Source organism: Rhyacophila brunnea, unplaced genomic scaffold (assembly GCF_057557595.1).
Source record: "Rhyacophila brunnea isolate RB1 unplaced genomic scaffold, BYU_Rbru_1.0 scaffold_2, whole genome shotgun sequence".
Taxonomy (NCBI): Eukaryota; Metazoa; Arthropoda; class Insecta; order Trichoptera; family Rhyacophilidae; genus Rhyacophila; species Rhyacophila brunnea.
In genome coordinates this window covers 32,913,973-32,935,620 of record NW_028232859.1, presented here as the reverse complement: position 1 = coordinate 32,935,620, position 21,648 = coordinate 32,913,973, and the positions used below count along the sequence as shown (strand labels likewise).

General features: G+C 28.4%; 1 protein-coding gene across 1 annotated transcript in view; it reads right to left on the bottom strand.

Moving 5' to 3' along the window:
• Nucleotides 1–21,648, bottom strand: part of LOC147072214 (cell adhesion molecule Dscam1-like) — a 207,701-nt gene that overhangs the window by 96,551 nt on the left and 89,502 nt on the right. The window contains exons 4-5 of the mRNA XM_085946707.1: nucleotides 17,122–17,264; nucleotides 2,516–2,677 (exon numbers count right to left, since the gene is read on the bottom strand). Coding sequence (XP_085802833.1) covers nucleotides 2,516–2,677; nucleotides 17,122–17,264 — 305 coding nt within the window. The remainder of the gene's footprint in view (nucleotides 1–2,515; nucleotides 2,678–17,121; nucleotides 17,265–21,648) is intronic.

Here is a 21,648-nt window from a genome sequence, read left to right as displayed (position 1 = left end):
TATTTGATAAGGGATTTTGGTTTCGATTTGAATTAATTGTAAAGTTGGATGGTCTTGTCCACGTCTACTAATGGCTAATTTAGAACTAATTTATAGCATTGAAATTCCATTAAGCGACAGCAAGTTATAATGGAAAATGTAAAAAAGATCACAAGTAGGGACCAAATATCAGGGTATAAATAGTTTTCATTATAAAAGTATAACCAAAACTATAACTGTGCTAATATTGGATTACCCCATTAAATGCAATTATTATAATTACATTTTTAAAAGATAAACAATATGAATTTCATGAGAATTATTTTATTGTTTTTTATGCGTTAATATAAAAAAATATCTTTAAATAATAAAACAATGAATTTTATTACTGTAATTTTGTTAAATTTTTGTTTCATCTATTTTTACCTGCATTATAATAATAAAATATTCGTTTCCAAAGAGGCCAGTACAAAATTTTTTTTTTCGATACGTATTCGATTCAGAAAAAGGGGCCCAAGAAGTGCAAATAGCTAACAGCCATTCCGTGTTAAAAAGGATATTGAAATAAATTTTTACTCTATGAAGTCGTTTGTGATCCACTTTGAATGGAATATATTACATTTTTGCGCACGTGTAAATTCCTTCTAATTTATAAAATCAAATAAAATATATAACCAAATAGTAAACAAATTATTTTTATTACCTATTACTTAGGTACAATTTTTTTTCTAAATATAAAAAAATAATAAACTGTTTATACTTATTAACATTATTTTACTTTGATTTATTGAAAATTAATTATTATTTTAATGTGTATATTATTATGTACTTATGCTTATATATTTTTTTGAATTATTGTAAGGTTTAATCAAATTTTCGACTCGAGAACAAAGAGAAAATTTATAAGCACTAACGTTTGCAGATTTTCGATAAATTCTACTCTGAGTATACATTTTATTATCAGCATAAGTAAGCATTAGGTCTGTACTTATTCTTATATTGTAAATAGTTTTGTTATTTTCCTGATATGGCAAAAACCAAAATATACGCAAGAAAAAAGAGGGTTTGGTTTATCATGGCAAATGATCTTGCCGAGTCAGATAGTCGTGCTTCGTGCTTCTGTATTGTGATTAATGGTTGAACTCGAAACAAAATTGTGGACATTCGGATAAAGGATTTTTAGGATAACAAACTGAATTGGGACCATCATACTCGAAGCATTTATTTGCGATAAGGGAAGGGAAATGTTTTTCTGCGTTGGTAACGCAACTCTGTTGTGTACACTTGACTGTTCTGTCACAAGGAAAAGTTTGAATGTTTTCCGAATGACACAAATTTTAATCTTGCCATAAAGATCGGTAGACAAAAACAACAGAATGCGTACACATTAAAACTTTATTCATTATGACACAATTGAATTGTTATAAAATAGCAATGTAAAATTTTTATCAAATTAATAATGTTGGCAATACTAAAACTAATACATTTTTTACAAAAAAAAAATACTAATAAAGAAAAAACATCGTGGAATATATACAAAAATGCTTCGTTCTTAATTATTGTTTTCATAGTCGAATATTATAATAAAATATGTTATTCTTTTAATCTACATGACGTGTGTATTTAAGGCATTTATAGTGATTCTATATTGGAAAAAAAACTATAAATAGTCAATATCGTATCCATTGGTATAGAAAATCACCACCTACCACTATTAAATAAGAATTATATTATAATCGATCTGCTGTTAGAATAAAAAATAGGTAAATATATTATATCGAAAGCAAGTAGGTATTGGTAGGTATAGGACAAGAGTAACGATATTTTTAGTATCTTTAGGAATTGGACCGAAAGGCTGAGCAAGTGTCTAACAAAAGATCCTCAGAAAATATATCCATACCTGGAGATGTATATACATGATCCGCTTTGGAACGAAAATAGCTTACTTGTATAAAAAAATAGCTTTCCAGTAGAAATTCTCAGAAATGCTGAATATCATTGAAGTAATTATATTATTGTTACGTTCGATTTAATTTGAAAAAAAAATATTATTGTGGCGTATAAACATTTCGCATACAAAAATCTCTTATATGACGCATATAACATGGAGGCACAATTCTAATTTAATTAAAATACAACTTCCGTCCGAGCTATTATAATAATGAATATAGATTAATATTTTGGATAACATTATTTTAAATACAGACCACTTTCATAATATGCAAATCTTTACATTTATTTGATAAGAGAATCCAGAAATAATTATTTCAATATTAATATCTTTAGAATATAATACTTTTTGTTATTAATTTATGATAATTAAAATTATATCAGTGAAAATAGTGGGAGGTTTAATTGGTGATTTTCTTCTAAAAAATATCATACTATTTATTTTGATAAGAGTAAAGTTATACTACAATACTCATTATTCAAAATGATTTCGTACCAGGAAGCAATAGTGGCGACTGTGTAAAACCCTCGACAAAACAGCAAAAAAGTGTAAGTGAAAGTGGTGGAAAATCTTAATGTACATTACCAGAATCAGGTGTCCCTGGTAAAAGCATCGAGTCGTCCTTATACCATGCGTTGACGGTAACATGTTCTTTCACAGCAGCTGGTACCAAGCACGTGAGAACTGCTGTAGCGCCAGTATTTGCACGTGCACCCACTACCTGCACGCTGTACTCTTGCCACACAACTGCAAATAAACAAGAAAATATTTTATTACAATAAAGAAAGCAACAAAAACAAAATATTTTATAAAAAGAGAATTCTTAATATGAAAATATTATGTTTTCGGTAAAATCTTAAAGGGGTTTTGCTTGAATTATTTGCGGATGATGTCGGTGGTAATTTTGTTATCGTTTGAATAAAATCTACATAAATCATCCAATAATTTCCATTTTCAAAATAATATAAGAAAAATTATTAATATAATACCTAATTATATTGTATGATGTTAGGTTAATGTTATAATATACGAAACGGTTTACGAATCAGTAGTCAATTTTGATATTAAACCAAGACTTTTCTCGTATTATAAAGGTGTTACATTTTCAAAACTAAAATATTTAATTTATTTGAGTGAGAACTTTTTAATTTCAAATGTTATATTATTTTTCTTTATCAGCTATGATTGTATTTTATAAAATGCGTATATTGTATTACTTTAATATTACTATAATCTTTTGAACGATGTACGTAAACATACAATTAGTTAGTTACTTACTTGAATTAGCGCTACAGATCATTCAGGTATACGACCGATTGCAAAACCATACTACAAACATCTCTATCCTGAGCCCTCTCTTCTTCTTTAGTCGGTCACATTATGCCTTTTTGCACCCTCTTTGACGTTATTCGCCCATTGGGGGTGATGGCTTCCTTTATCAACTTCCCTAGATTCATCGCATCTAACTACGTGATCAACCCATCTGAATCTTTACGTCCTCAACACATTGACTATATTGAGCTTAAATTTTTCGCAAACCTCGGGATTCGTACGATTGTGCCATCTTTGTTTTCTTGAACCACCCATTCAAGTATTCTCCGAAGAATTTTGTTTTCGAATACTTGGCTGGCCTTTTCTCGTTTCTCCGTTTCACACCTATATAGAGCAATTGGTTGTACGGTCATGTTGTACACCCTGTATTTTGTCTTTTTTATAGTAGCTAGGACATCACTAGACTTTTCAGTGCAAAAGACGTTGCATTTTCAATCTTCAGTCTGCTAGCTAGTTCGAGATTCATCTCGTTATTTTGTGAGATATTGGTTTCCAACTATTTAAAAATAGAGCTGCTTTCAAATAATGTAGAGTTACAAACCAAAATAATAATCAACAATATTAAAAGCATGTTTAATTATTAACCAAGAAACAAAATTGCAACTCTACCTAGAGTTAGAGATGTAAATATGTATACAAGAGTTCCCTTATCCATCACATATTTAAAATATCTTTGAAGATAAACAGCACTCTCCCCATTCAGCATCGTTAATATTAATTTATCAATGGTATTTTGCGTCCATTATAATATTATCTACTATGATATTTACTATATTATTGGAAAATATAGCGCATTTCACGATTGAAAATTATTTTGCTCTACACGAACTGTGTTTTGCAAATGGCTGATTTGGATTGACATGGCCTCTGGCGCTAGCTCTCGTTGCTTTGTCGGCTCTCGTGATTGCGATTCCCATAAAACTCAAACTCTCGTGTGCTTTTTTATTTATTTTTGTTTCACTAGTCCAATTCGAAAGTTCTGTTTGTCTACGAATCGATGTTTTTCAAACGAGCAAGAGGGAGTCTGGCAGATGGTTGAGTACACAAAAAAATATTCGTCGTTTTAGTAAAATAAACAACCTATAACTTCACTTGAGTGGAAATAAGGCTTCAAGAAATTTCGCAATGGTAAAACAGTTGTTTTATTGCCTGTCAGTTGTTTCCGAGTAAATAAATATGATGTGGTTGCAATAATACGAAATTTTCATTTTCACAAATTTATGGAAAATAAAGTCTTAACAAAAAACAATGTTTATTATTGAGGCTAAACAGAATAACGGGAATTCGAAGCCAGAAATTTAAACGTTGGAAATGAATACTTGGCGATAATTTCAGCTTATACTTTTTTTTGGTGTAATATATATACCGGATATGACATTTTTTGAAGTATATCATGAAGTTTTGAAACTGTTCACCTTTATAAAACTAATGAAGCTGAATCTTAAAGGAAGGTGACCTCGATGAAGGTCGAGGATTCAATGGTAGGAGGGTATGAAAGGTAACAAAAGAGCACTTCTTATCGTCAGTGACTGGAGACCACAAATGATTGCGCCAACTAAAAGAAAGCAATGAAGGAGGCCAAAACTAGACATGAGCTGCATCAACATTGAAGAACAACAATACTTTTAGTGGTTCTTCACTCCAGTATAAAGACAACAAGTATCACTGTCGTAAAATATTAGTGGGAATTATAGTTTCTATAATTTTTATCTAAATAACTTATAAGAATAATTAAATTATTGTGTACGTTTTCCTTTTTTATATTATTGTTTATTATAATATCCCCATAAATAAGCTCATTGCAATTTCAGGGTGGGGCTAGAAAATATCTTTACATTTAACAGTACATCAAAATGACTGTAGATGCATATAAATTATGTTACAGGTGTTGACAGTTATGAGTGATAACAATGTAGTTATAAATAAAAATGAATCCGTAATACTGATTGACTTGTAACTATGTAATTAAGCCATTATTTTTAATAACATTTTTCAACTTTAATTTAATATATTTAGTATCAGTACATATTAACATTCATTTTTTTCTCAACGTACTTGTTAAACTAGAATTTTACAAAATATATTATGTCAATGTGAATATGTTATTTTAGTGGTGGTTTTTTTTATTGTTTTATTAATAAGATCTATAAATAAATAAATCATGTCAAAAGTAAACACAATGACCGAACAAAAAAATGATTTAATCTCATATAATAAATCCTGGCCTACGATAAGATCGTACAGCAAAAAAGGGTATGGTCAGTGACTTTAAAATTTTCATGAAAAATGACTGTTGTAAAAAAATTTTACAGAAATTAAAAGTAAGTAGGTTTACGTCACGCGAACGGACACTTGTAGACTTTTAGCATTACTTTTATTGTATAAAGAATTACACGCACCAATAAGAAGTTTTTCTTGTTTTTGTTTATTCTATTTTGACAAAAACGATAAAAATACATATATTTTAATTATAATGAAAGATAATGAAAAAGGCGAGGAATCAATTTGAATATCAAGAATCAGTATATTATGACGTAATACTAATAGCATCGAGTGTTTAAAAAAAACAAAAGAGAACTATTATAGATCCCCAATAAAAAAGATTTGTGTACGATTGCATAATAATATAATATGTAATAATATTACTTAGGTTAGTATTTATAATTTTATTATCGAGAAAATGATCCTAAAACGACTTTTTGGAACGATGGGGTTTAAGGTACAATTAATACATCTATCGCCTATTTGTAAAGATTGTGATGAGCGGGTCATATTATAAGGACGGAAAAAATGCAGTCACCAAAATTTCTAATGACAACAATACCTGTGTCTTTAAAATTGAATAACTACAGTTCAGAATATACAGGTGTGAAGTATTCTAGAAGCCGCTAAGATCCAGATATGACTATAAAGTCAATGATGATGATTCTTCTTCTTATTGTGCCATCCCCTGGCGGAGGTCGGCCACCATCAAGGCGATCTTATCTTTGTCGTCTGCTACCCGGAACAGTTCGGTGGAGCTGCACTCGTACCAATCACGGAGGTTCTTAAGCCACGAAATGCGGCGCCGTCCTCTACTACGCTTCCCATTGATCTTTCCTTGAATGACAAGTTGGGAAATGCTGTATTTTTGTCCTCTCATAATGTGGCCGAGGTATTGTAGTTTCCTGGTTTTGATACTACGTAGAACTTCTAGGTCCTTCCCCATTCGATTGAGAACTTCTACATTTGTCACCTGCTCAGTCCAAGAAATTTTGAGGATGCGTCTGTACAGCCACATCTTGAAAGCTTCAAGTCTTCGTGACATCTCTTGGTTTAGCGTTCATACTTACATACCATAGAAAAGAATTGAGAGCACATAACAACGTACCATACGCAGTCTCAGACCTAGGTTAAGATCTCGATTGCTAAGGAGGTGTCTCATTTTGAGAAAGGCGCTCCTTGCGATCTCAATTCTAGTTTTTATTTCCTGAGACTGGTCCCATTTCTCATTGACCCATGTACCTAAATATTTATAATGGGTCACACGTTCGATTGGTTCGCTGTTAATGACAAAATTTGTGTTGGTGTCTGGTGTCGCTGCTTTTGATACTAGTAATAGTTTTGTTTTCTTGAGGTTCATTTTTAAACCATAAGAATTACTGACCTCATTAACCTTTTCTACCAGTTGATGTAAACTCTTTAAACTATCAGCAATCAGCACAGGTGATGATTGATAGAAAAATAAACATATATTAATAATAAAGACTTCTGAAGATGTTAAAATTTTAATAGCTCACTGATGATATAGCATTAAGTGATAGATTTTCATTTTTTTTAAATAACCTAACAGGTAACCTAATCTCAATTTCGTATTAAATTAATCAATCGATAGATAATTATTGATAGGTGACGAACATGTTTGATGTAGGTATCTAATAAATGTTTATGGACCATAGATGGTTTTAAGCCATATTCAAAAATGTATTTTCTTAACGGCCCACATGCTCAGCGTAGTCAAAATGGAGCTTTTATGCTATTTTCAAAGCATGATCCTGGACATTCCTTAAACGTTGTAGATAATCTAATTGCATAATTTTAAAGCCTTATTATCTTTTATATTTATTTTAAACATTTTATGACTTCATAAAGTATTTTTATTACATAGAATAGTATTCTTATAAACCTCTCGCTCTAATGTTTTAGAATATAGTCATATTTCAGTACGTCCATGTGAAGTGGTGTTATGATTTTTTGTATTTAATAATTTTTAAAAGCATTTATAAAACCATTAGTAAAATTTACGTTGACATTATTATAGTTAAATATTTACAATAAAAAATTATATCGATAATCTCTGTGATCCCAAATTTGACAAGAATTAGGCATTTTTTATTAAAAAAAATGGGCAAGATTTACACATTTAAAGATAATTTTGAAGACATTAATTATAAGCTATGTTTTTTAACATGTTTGAACATGTACCTAACCGATTTTTTTTAAACGGTAACATAGCTAGTATAAAAACAGAAACATAACTAATATAAAAAACATTTGATCAGCACTATAAGGTTTGATTGGCAGAATTTTTATAAATAGCTCACACGCGTCATAGACAGATAGATGCCTCAAAAGATAGAGCACGCACCCGGAAAGTGAAATGTGAGTTCGGGTTTTACTCGATTTTTTTCAAGGATTTTTTTGATAGGTACGTTTCTTAGGTTTTTCAACATTATGTAATTTATACACAAATCGTTAAATAAACGTCTTTATACTGTATAATACTTACAGTAGAGGAAGAATTTATTGGTATATTACCAGGAATACTTAATAAAATGGAAAAAAGATATCAAATTTATTTTATTACGACAATAAACATATTTTACGTTAATATCATTGAAATATTATTATTATTTTATTTCTCCGTATTTTTTATGTCTGATAATATTATTTACAACAAGTTTATATTTTTAAAGCAAAACAAATGTCCAATTACGAAAAACACAGAGTGTGAATTTATAATATAAGAAAGAATATTGAATATTAGAAAGGTGTATATTAAATTACTTAACAGAGAAACTTTAACATGTTTTATATTCAAATAGAAACAGAAACTAATACATTCGTATGTTGTAATGAGCAGACGGTTTATTTATGAAACGGTATTGGGGTATCGGAAAACCATTTCCTAGTAATGACATTCTAGCGAGAGCTTCGGGCTTGACAATGACCGTCGGGTCACACTAAAACTGTGTAACACACACCCTTACACCCTTACGAAGGGTAAAGACCCTGTAACCCAATCCAAGTCTAGCATTACTACCCTAAATATCTGGACATAAACGAGCAGATTTTAAAAATGTAATTTTCTCTTATAAAATATGTATATTAATGGCATTTGCCGCTGTATTATGAAATCTTATACGACATTTTTTGATGAAAAAGTATCAAATATACGTCCCCAATATCTCGAATTCTTTATAATTTTATCATACTGTATTTTATCGACGGTTATAAAGTTAAATTGATTGGACCATATTGAAAAAAATCTAAATTTATCTAGGTGGGCACCTAAAAATGGCAGGAAAACTGCATTTCTTAATTAATGTCTTAAAAATATATTTATTCTAAAATCGACGCAATCATTTTTTTTCTGATGATGTTAATCATTCATTTATTTTCGATGCTCATATATTTTTTTGCCTCTTAAAAATTATACGTTAAATTACATGAAATAGCCCAAATATTGAGTAAATTGAATCCTTTCTAGTTTCCATTCCACATTTATAATGTATCTCAGATCAAAGCTTTCTACAGAGGGTCTCGTAATACACTATTAATTTGTTGCAATCATGTATTTTTATTGTTTTTTTAAAGGTTCCGAAGCATTCGGCATAATGAAATATATGTTTGTGCTTTGTTGAATATTGAAACTAAATACTGAAAACTATATTAAGAACAGTGTATTCTTCTCCATAATCAATTTTTTTTTTCGTCATTCAACAATAAATATTTCAAGAGATAATAATTCTACATTCATTAATGCTGGCGTATTGTACTAAAGTGATTGATTTACTGAATATGTTATTAGAAATAAACGTTTACATAAAACTGTAATATCATTTTGTTTCTTAATTGCAGTTGGCAGAATTCGGCTATTGTTTTTTATTATGTAATTGATTTTTAATTAAGAGCTCCTTGTCACCGCGGGGTCTTACTCTCGCGCGCACTAGCAAACACTTGTAAATTCGCCACTGTGCGTATATTATATACATATAAGTATAACGATAACCTCTCGAAAAGCCGCTCAATAGTTTGTTCGTTTGTGTTCTAAAAGATAATGTAAACACACAAAGGTACTTATTAGAATGAAGTTGGGAAACTAAATTGAGTCTGCCAGCTCTTTGGAATTTAACAACAAAATGTGATTTTGTTCTTTTACAAGTACATAGATTCATATTGAGTACGTTTTCAAAAGTAAGTAAGTAGTGATAACCTCTCGAAAAGCCGCTCAATAGTTTGTTCGTTTGTGTTCTAAAAGATAATGTAAACACACAAAGGTACTTATTAGAATGAAGTTGGGAAACTAAATTGAGTCTGCCAGCTCTTTGGAATTTAACAACAAAATGTGATTTTGTTCTTTTACAAGTACATAGATTCATATTGAGTACGTTTTCAAAAGAAACTGTTCTCGAGATACTCGTTAGTTAGAATAAATTAGTATAATAACTGAAGATAATGCTGTCTATCTTAACTGTACATTTTCGTTTAAATAATAGATTCCGAATATTCCTTTATTATTATGATCAGATGATGGATTCCAAAATACCTCACCACGTATTATAATGGATATGTATCTACCTACTCTGTAATTATTATGTATATTTCAAGTGGTTGCCAAGAATATTCTACACCAATAGAGCCCAAAACTCACCGTGCTCTATATATTGTGAATTATTTGTGTTTGTTTCATTTCAAGTTAGCTAGCGCTATTTTGTATTACCTACATAGAGAAACATAGAATTATTAAATAACAGTACTATATATTGCCAATAAAATTTGGTCCATTAATTTTGGGAAAATTATTATTTGTTATTGGAGCTGATAATTACAAAACGAAACAATAGCATCAACCTAATAGTTCAATAAACATGCTACCTTCTGCTTTAACCCAGTTGAAATAAGAAAATTATTTCTATCAGAAATTTCTAGTTAACTATGCATATTTACAACCTTTAGGGTCTACCGATATATTGTTCTCTAAATTGTTTGCGACGGATAACCTATTATCGTAGATTATTTTGCTAATTAAAGAAAAGTAAGTAATTGTCAACTTTTCTCCATGAGTACATAATATTATATTATTATTTTAGAGTTTATATGTTTGTTTATTTTTTTTATTTTTTGTTATTTCAGTATTAATACTATTATTATATATTATTGAAAATAAATAAATATTATTTAAAGAAATAAGTACAAATTTAAAAAAAAAAACATAAGAATGCATCTTCTGGCTAACCTTTTTAATATATATGCAGAGCATATAATGCGCATGTGACTTATTAACTTGTACATAGGTGTCGTTATAAACAATAAACGCATGGAGGTGGAAAGTAGAACACAAAGCTTGAAATAAACGAATCCAAAACTAAAATCGTAATAATATAGCAAAGCACTCAGTTGTTTAATAGCGACACACTTCAAGGACCAAAGGTGGCTGAGGATTTTGTTTTTTCTGGTATTTTGCATTACAAATATCGGATGTTGCGAAAATAGAATTAACCTCAGAATAGGCACCAAAAAAAATATGTAAAATAAGTGCCATGGAACTGATCTCTCTGGTGTGGATTTAAACTACGAAATAAAGACGCACAATAATTGATGCAGTTGAAAGGGTATTAAAGGTGCATGCTTAGACTCCATGATTTACAAAAAAGACGAATATTTTCTATCGCAAAGAAATAGATATGAAAGAATTGGTGTTTAAAATATGTCTCCTACATATGTCTTCAACGGAAATATCGACGGCCGATGTAAAAGATGGCCTCTCAATACGTTCAGTTATGCAGACAAGAGACAGACAAAAAGTGGTAACTAGGATATTTTAAGTCACGATACTCAACAGTTCAAAAATGAAGATAACATTAATTAATATTACAATATTACAATATGTAAATATTTTTATTGTTGAAAGACTTCTATTATTAAAGTGGGGTTGCTGCCAAAAGTTGGAAAGTTGATAATTTAGTAAATATTTAGAGTTAATAACGGATTATGTGTCTATACATAAATACAATATGTAAACTAGAAAAAAATACAAGGTCACCTGTATAGAACATGCGCATAAAGCACAAAGAAATAAAAATTATGCCTGATTTTAGAGGGCATGTCAATTGCAATTCCTCCATAACATTATTATGAGACTTATCAAATTTTGGCAGTAACCTATATTTATTTTCGTATGATTATTTTTATCGTGATATATTATTTTTGAGCTATTACCCAATTTTTATTACTTTAGCGAACGACAATGAAAATCTGGAAAATTTCATTGAAATTAATGTAGTTAATTAGTGTTCATGATTATAGTATTTTTTAAATATCGTAACTAAATCTAAAAAAACATCGTTAATAATTAATAAAATGGCATTATAGTATAGACAAATCTGTATACCTACATATTATGTATATTGAAATGATTTATGAAATATTGTGATGTTAGATAATTAATATAAATATTTCACACGTATAAGATTGTTACGAAAAGTCATATACTTAATGAAAATAGCATTTGCCTGAAATTGCAACACGTGTTGTTATTTACGCTTTTATTTTAATTATTCAAAAAGCAATTACCGGGACTAACCAAATCATTTCATTGCCAGAGTTATTTATAAATAATTAAAATATCTCACTTATTTTCAGAATATAGGTAGATAATGTAGGATACTATAATAAAATATTTAAAACAATTAAAGAATACGATTTTCTTAAATATTTTGTACTTTCAGTATCAAATAAAACATATCTACTTAATTAAATCAAAATTTAAAAAAAAAAATCCTGACGCTACCTATGAATGAAATCTAATAATGTTTGATTTAAAAAAATAGTAATCACAGTGGCGAAATTTAAAAATATCCTTCGAGTTAACGGCCCACATGCTCAGCGTACGTCAAAATGGAGCTTTTATGCTATTTTCAAAGCATGATCATGGAAATTCCTTAAACGTTGTAGATAATCTATTTACATAATTTTGAAGCCTTATTATCCTTTATATTTATTTTAAACATTTGATGACTGCTAAAAGTATTTTTATTACATAAAATAGTATTTTTTTAAACCTCTCGCTATGATGTTTTAGAATATAGTCATATTTCAGTACGTCCATGTGAAGTGGTATTGAGATTTTTTATATTTATTAATTTTTAAAAACATTTATAAAACCATTAGTAAAATTTATGTTGACATTACTATAGTGAAATATATACAATAAAAAATATATTGATAATCTCTGTGATCCTAAATTTGACAAGAATTAGGCATTTTATTATTCAAAAAATGGGAAAAATTTACACATTTAAAATTTGAAAGATACTGATTATAAGCTATGTCCTTGATCATTCAAATGTGATAAACATCCTACAAATAATGTTTGCTTTATAATAATTATTGACCTAAGAATAAGGTAGTATTTTTTTGAAATACGCCATTTCTATTGGCATTTCCAAGTAGCTCAGCTACAATATACGGCCGTAGCCATCAATTGACAAACGATAAATGAAGTAGGGAGTAAGATCATGTTAACGCGCGTGTTTGGACATGTACCTAACCGATTTTTTTTAAACGGGAAATTATTTAAATAGATTATCTACAACGTTTAAGGAATGTCCGGGATCATGCTTTGAAAATAGCATAAAAGCTCCATTTTGACGTACGCTGAGCATATCCCCCTTAATCCGGGCAAGCGAGAGGCTTATGTTCGAATTCCACTCTAATCAAGATTTTTATATTTCTTTGACTTTCAAATGTTATGTATTTCTAATAAAAAATAGTCTTACAACAAAAAATCTTGTCTATATTATTATCCAATTGAATTAAAAATAATTGATTATGAATAAATAATTAAATAACTTTACAACGTTTAGCCAAGAATATAATTAAAAGGCATACTATAATGATGATATCATATTTCCTAAATAAAAGAAAGATTTGTAGAAATTTATTGAAACTTTTTATTTATTGAAAATTTATTAACCCTTAAAATGTTAGACGTAGAATAATTTTCATAAATTTTCTGATATCGTAATGAATAATTATTAAGATGTCAAAATTTTAACAAATGATGTGAGTACATCTTATTTAAAGATAAATATGCGATTACAATGCAAAAAATAGATTCATATTTTGTATTTAAAGGAGGAGTAGTCAGGCCAAAATATTAAAATTATGTACGTTAGTGTCACGGCTGCTTTAAAAATAATATTATTATTTAATATATAAATACCATATAAGGATACTAAATATTATAATTCTTCCACAAAGTAGTTAAATATTTGAATCCTGTTTCACGTATAAAATGTATACATGTGTGGTGATGCTCCTAACTTATTATTTTACTCTTTACTCATTTAATTTTTAGCATCGAAATAATTATGAATTATTTTAGATTAAGAAGCATGTTATAGTTTTTTTTTTTTTTTTTTATTATATTTATTAATGAGTAAACTATTATAGTATGAGGAAAATATAATTAATAGTAGTAACATAGCAAAAGTTTGGCAAAGGTTCCTGGAATGAAAATCATTAAATTTTAATACAATTAGTCTCATCAACTTTATCAAAAAGGTAAAACTTGGTTTCTAACTGAAAGTAACTCATTAATAATAATATTATTTGGCGATGAGAAAGTGATTCTATCTGAAATTTTGATCACGTTTCGTTGGATCGGCAAGAAAACTGGGGTTTTTGGGTGTCAAGGAAACTTGGTGTGAGACGGAGACTAGTGGCTAGCTCGCCTTACAATAATATAACTATATTTATGTATCCCGGAATGAGTCGTGGATTAAATTATTTTCATTTGTATTGCCGGAAAATTGACAATATTCAGAAGTATGTATCATAATATTATGTTTATAATATTATAAAAATTATGTTATTTATATGGAAATTATAACGATACGACAACCAAATTAATTGCATGAAACTAAATATATTTTGAACTACCAGTGATTAAAAGTGCTTAGATCATCAGTTAATTAAGGGTAGCATATTACAAGGGGGGGGGGATTAATACAATAACTACTTATAATATTACAGAATATATTCAATAGAGGTGATAAAATGTTAAATATGTGTACACCAACTTAACTTTAAAGAATTTGTTTGTATGTATCTTTTTAAGATAGCATAAAAAAATAATAAAATGCAAAGGTTAATTAAATTACATAAAATCGAAAGAGTCTGAAATTTGGGGCTCCTAATGGGTGGAACTTTACTTAGGTATGTCATTGCTTACTGATGTGGAATGGTTTCAGATTATTCTTGCAGTGCACGTCTTGGTACGGTTACTTTAAAATTACCACCATACCATACCAAAGTGATTTTGTTGTTGCCGCAATGCCAGAAGAATCTGTCCTCTCTCTACACGTATATATTATAAGTTACGCCTCTATATCTTAATATGTAGATTTTTCTCAAGATTTTTCAAAATTTTCTTAGGATCTTGTCAACCATAAAAAATACCGCTCAATAGAATGAAGATTTTATTAATATATTTTTATGAGGGGTGATTGCTATTTATTCGTTCAACCCACTAGGTTTTGAATCAAATACGTATTCAAATAAAACAATTTGTATTTTTATCAGTTGTGTAATTATAATCTGCACCCATGTCTTCAGAAAATATGTATTTATCTCTACTACCTACATCATGGATTTAAGGGGGTATTAGTCATTTGCTCAATTCCCCTTCATGCATGCAGGATGAAGCAGAACACTTTCATTTTGTTGGAAAAACTAACGAATTAATAAGAACAGCATGTAACTTTTATCCAAATCCTAAGATCATAAATACAAATTACCAATCACTGCCATAAAGTAATTGGTAAAAACTTATAATACCAAATTCATACTTTTGTTTGTTTAAATAATATTTTACGAACAGTTAATATTATTTTATGATGTTGAAAATGAGCATAGGAAAATATTTGCTGACTGGCAAATATGAACCGGTAAAAAACAAACGGATGTGCTTTGTTTTGACGGAAATCAATATTCAATGTTCCAAAGCACACGCCATCAAAAATAGTAATTTAATATTTAGTAAAAAAAATGGCAAAACCGGTAAAATTTTCCATTAAAAGCAAAATGTTAAAGGGTCTTAATTATAATGTTTTACCTAGGTAGTTATAGATTTATTATTTGAAATCAATTAATCTCATACTTTAATATTAATAATATTTATAAGATTTAATTTGATTTAACAAATAATTTAATACTATTATAAATTTGATCATATTGCCATGCATAGTTCAATCTTTAGAAAATTATCTCGTTCTTTGAAATCACTAGGTATTTTCTGTTCTTTATAATTATTTTTTTACTCGCCATGCTTACCCAATGAGTGGATGTCAATTATCAATCTAGATTTATTTAACACTACAATTATTAGTAGTTATACTATATTAGTGAAAATGATCTCACTTTACTGATAATTGCTTTGTTTGATGCTCATAATTAACTGTTTCTCTGTCATTGGCCCGTGTTCAATACCACACTCTTATCGTTTAAACGCGTCATCTCCGGTGTACTATTTTATCCGTCTTGATTATCTCCATAGATAGTTTAATACAGTTACCATAACGTTTCATTAAAACACCTTAATTATTTGTTTCTTAAACCGTTAACATTAATTATTTGTTGACATTAATAATAAGTACATTATTATTGTTGCTTTGATCTCCATTTTACTTGATTAATTGATATTAACCAAATAATTGAAAGTATTATAAATTTGCACTTTTACAGCTTTGCTTAATTATATTTTCAATATAAAATTAAGTACTATACAATTTTCTTTGGTATGATCAAATTTATTCCTTAAATAACATGCGTGCCTGATTTTCAAAGAGTAACTTTTTATATAGGTCGGAAAAAGTTTACCAGCTAAAATGATTTTATAAAATTTTCCGTAAATGTATTAAGAGTTCTGGTAGAAAATTTGGTGAAAAAGTTGTAAATACCTACTACCATAAATATATTATACCTATATACTACCTACGTATGAATATTGTTATAAGACTCATTTTTTTCTTTTGAACGCGATTATTTATATTTAAATATATTTAACATAACATACTCATTTTTAAGATGTTTTTTTTTGTTTTTTCTTCTTCTGAATATTATGTAGTGCATAGATATCCAAACATTTATTTAATTCAATTTTCTTTAACGTTTAAAAATATCAGGTACTTATTCAAAAAGTTATCTTATTCACTCCATACTCAAGAAATTGTAGTAAATGGTACATTCATTTTTTTTTTAATCTGCCATTGTGTATTAAATGGAAATACATAATTAGATATTTGAAAAATGGAATATCTAATATGGAATACAATGTCACATGTAAAAATATATACTTATCTAGCCAACGTTTCATGATTATAACTTATTTTATGAAAGATGGTGACATAGTACGTATAATAAAAAATACATAATAATACAGCTTTTATCTTTTTCATAGTTTGATGCAAAAAAAAATATTTACTAAAAAAATGCAAAATAATCAAAACCCTGCGATATTTCGCGTTTCAGTGAATCTTCTTTTGCGGATGGGTTTTTTTTAATTAACAAAATAAATATCAAAATGCTTTCTTTACCTGCTGTAACGTGCATGTCCCTGGAAAGTACGGCTCCAGCCGCGTTGGCCGCCCGACACCGGTAGACGGAGCCGTGCACGTCCTGCCGGAACTCCAGCGACGGAAACGGATTGAAGACCAGTGAACCGTTGCTCATTGGACTCCTGGAATAGAACAATACGAAATTATTATGACATATACATGTAATATTTATGGACTAATTACCGTTGAATTCATTTGTTATTATAAGAATGAAAATAATCCACCGTAATCAAATTGGTAGATCATCGAAATGGTGTTGCCGGTATATTATAAATAATATTTATTTAACATTTTGACGAAATTATTCAATTTTTATAAGTAAATAATAATTAGTTTATGTATGGATTATTATATTAGAAAGCTTTATATTTCCCACAAATTAAATAATGTTCATTTCATAGTTCATACATAAGTCATTTTACAAAATAGGTAACTCTATCAATCTATTTAGAAAATAAAATAAATTAAAATTTACGTAAATACGTTGATCATTAATTACAACCATATCGTTATAATGTCCGAATAAGAAACTTTATGTCATATAGCATTGATGGAGAATTAATAACAACTATACATACCGATATAATAATATGTCCTTAAAGTAAAAAATATATTACACCTAATGTAATATCATCGGATTATTTTTGAATGAGTACAAATTATTTCAGGTTACTATCACATTAGTTGAAAGTTGTCTTCAAATTAATAATTAACTAAATTGAAAGTAGTAGAGTATTTTCAACCTAAACTATAATTAAAATAGGTATTCAAAAATATATAAAAATTCTTATCAAATACGGATTGTTTTTTTTTAATAAAAAATGTATAGTGTATGGATATTCAAAACAATACTTTGTTTGGAAATTGGCGGTTGGAAAACTTATAAAACTAAATTGCTATACGACTACTATTTTGATGCATCCCTCGTTCGTCTTTATAACGCTTTGAATTTTAATTTCTTTGCAACATCGTCAACCGTTAAAGATTTCGAGAACAATGAAAGCAATGCTATTAAAAGTTTTAATTGAATCGTCCATTAAAACTAATTTAATTCAATCTCTGCTTCCCAAAATAACCTAGTATTTTTAAGTGATTTAAAGCGCTTGGGTATAAAAACGTTAATATAGACAATTTTTGTATATAAAATAAGTTCATTAATTAAATTTTATTCTCATGATATTGTGTTTCTTATTAAATTTAGTACTTAATTTTTAATGTTAACGTTATCAAGACGTACATATACATGTACATGTAAAATATTTATTTCATGTTTATGTATATTAATAATAAGTAATCATTAATAATCATCGTTATATATTGTATTAAATTATTTTATAAAAGTCAGTTATATTATGTTTGTTTTGTTAAGTATTTAGTAAATTTGTATCGATCGATTAAGCAACCTCATACAAAATTGGATACTTCTACTAGTAGTATCTACCTATATAAAATATAATACAAGGAATGTTTGTATTTTATTTTTCCTCTCAATTTTGAATTTTTACCACAGATTCGACATTAATTTTCTGCTCTTTTGTTTGGACTTTTACTGCTGTCTGCACTGAAAAATTTAATTATTACTGTCTTGTGCGATAATTTAATGTATAATTAATAATTATCAATAAAGCAACGTTGTGCGAAACCGGGTACTTCAGTAAGTTATGTTACTAAAATGCAGAAAATCATGTATTTAAAACAGTGTATTTTTCATACCAACGTAATTAAGTACATAATATTTGTATAGGTACAATTATTACGTGTATATAAAAATAATTTAGTAATATTTATAATCAAATCATAAAAAATCGTTTGTTTGATTTTATAAGCTAATACAGGTGTCTTATAACTTATTTTATAATGTGATGTTTACAGCGTAACTGTGGTTATTACATTTTTACGCTAATTAACGTTTATTTTATAATTTACCAAAGCACGCTGGAGAATTTGCATATCGTTAAAACTGGATCTACCCTTTTTTATGAATGTATTTTTAGCACGACTTGTGTGTTAAATGTGTAGTTCAAATATTCCCTTAAACAAGTAGTACTTTATCAAACACGTGCAATAAACACTTAATATAACCATAATGTAATATTATTATTACGTTTTAGTCACACAGAGTGATAAGAATAATGTTTATTTCTTTATTATTAATCTGTATTCATATATACATATATATATATATATATATATATATATATATATATATATATTTTACATTGAGGTGTAATATAAATTGGGACTATGGTACCTGATACGAACCAGATTTGTTTATATTAAATATAGATAAACTGTGTGTGTATAGTCTAAACAATTTTAATTAATTTAAAATAAGTATAAATATGCAATTCTGTGTATTGAAATTATTATTATTGCATGTTCAAAAAACGCAACCTATAATATTAAATGAGAAGGACACAATGCGCTCATACATAAATGGTGTGATTTTATTTGGAGGTGACTCTAGGTGGTGCGTCAAAAATCTTTATTTTTAAATAAATTTACCACTCTATTTATGATTATTTATCAGACTATACCGAATGTCAAAAAGTGAGTCAGATTGACAGTTAATCTTTTCGTAGGTTCTAATCTAAACAAAAAAAAAATATTCGTTAATTCTAAGATACAGGCGACTCTCGTGATGCAGTGCATAAGGCGCTGGCCTTCCACCCGAGAGTTTTGGGTTCGATTTTCGGTGAGGATACAATATTTATGTGATGTTCTCAAAGTCTGGGTGTTTGTGATTGTTCAAAATTACTAAACCTTGTACGAAAAAAGAAGGACATGGTTATTAATAATTCAACAACAAAATCTAAAATACATTTTTTTAATACGTAGGCATCTGACATTATTTAAATCAAATAAATGTTAATAAATTAACATTTACTTTCAATTTGGTAGTACTTATTCTATTCATATCATCGATTATAATTTCTTGATTGACGATTTTGTAAAGTCCATAAAAATTTTATTATTTTCTGACATTATTATTTTCTTTTCAAATAATACGTATGGTTGTTTTCAGTCTATCAAAATGAAGTCAAATAAGCCATTACGCATTATATTTTATTCCTAAAGAAGATAAAAAAAATGTAAACATATTTTTGATATTGGCAATATTGGAAATCTTTGCCATATGCCAAAGAGTTCGGTTCAATTTTTAATATAGAATAAGAGAATTTTATGACCGTTTATGCAAAGCAATGTACAGTATAGGTATATTATACGACGCGAGTCCAGGATATTTGCGAACACTGAACGTTATAAACGAACGTTAACCAAATGTTTATCTTAACTTTTCCTAGAATACGAATATACCAAAACGTATTAAAATTTACAGAAGGGATCTTGAACGCTGTTCGGACAAATTGCTTGCGCTGCGGCGTACTTTATTTCGAATATAATACGCCATCCACCACTTTTGTTATCTTTTTTTGCCTGCGAAAAAATAACGTAAAAAATGCTTCGTAGCTTTACTTTGACAGTGTCGTTATATTTTATAATTTTTGAGATGAAATTTAGTTACAGAATAGATTTTTTCTTACCATTTCTCCCTTGTGCAATCAGTTTTCATTGTGACTGAACATTTTGCAAAATCAAAATTTCTTTACATTAAAATACTTTAATTAAATTGCAATTATCTCTGGCTTAAAAAACATAATTTGTTTGTTGATTTGACTTTTATTAATACACTTATATTCTATAATATGGTACACTAATGCTACTTAGTATACAATATAGTAATAAATCGATAGATAAATTAGTATGAAGGTAGAGAATATCAATTAAAATATTAATACTGTGGAACTATTTTAAAATACGTATTTTTTTATTTTATGTATTGTGGGTATTGTAATTTTAAATGCCTAATACATTACATATTAAATAAAACGTTCCCAGGCAGAAATAATATAAGAAACAAAGAGACAATGAAAAGCTCTACAATATATAGAGTTCACCAAAGCATTATATACATCATATTAAAGAACTGTGGTGGCTCAGGTATAATAATATACCTAATTGGAATAGTAGAAAATGTCCGCCATAGTTAGGCTTACCATACGTCTCGGTTTTACCGGATTGTCCCGGTTTCACACATTGGTCCCGGCCTGTTTGGAATTTTGTCCCGGCTGTTATTCCGCGAATGAATGATTGGCAATAATACATTATTATGATTGGCTTTAGATAGAAGACGCATTTTGTAAGTGTTACTAACAACACTTCAAATAGAAAAGAAGTAAAACTGGCGCCTGTTGTTGTTACCATTGGAAGGTATACATGTAAAACTGCTTGATTTTGAGTCTATTCACAGCGAGACATCAAAAATGATGACTGAAAACATAATTTGAACAGTGCATCGTCATGAGATTGATAAAAAATGCATTTTGTAGAAACAATTTTATTGTAACACGAATTTTGGAGGCGTACATAGAAGATGGCAAAATAACGTTAACAGCTGATGCAAACAAGTAGTTGGTGTCAATATCATCGGCATTGGATTTTGAG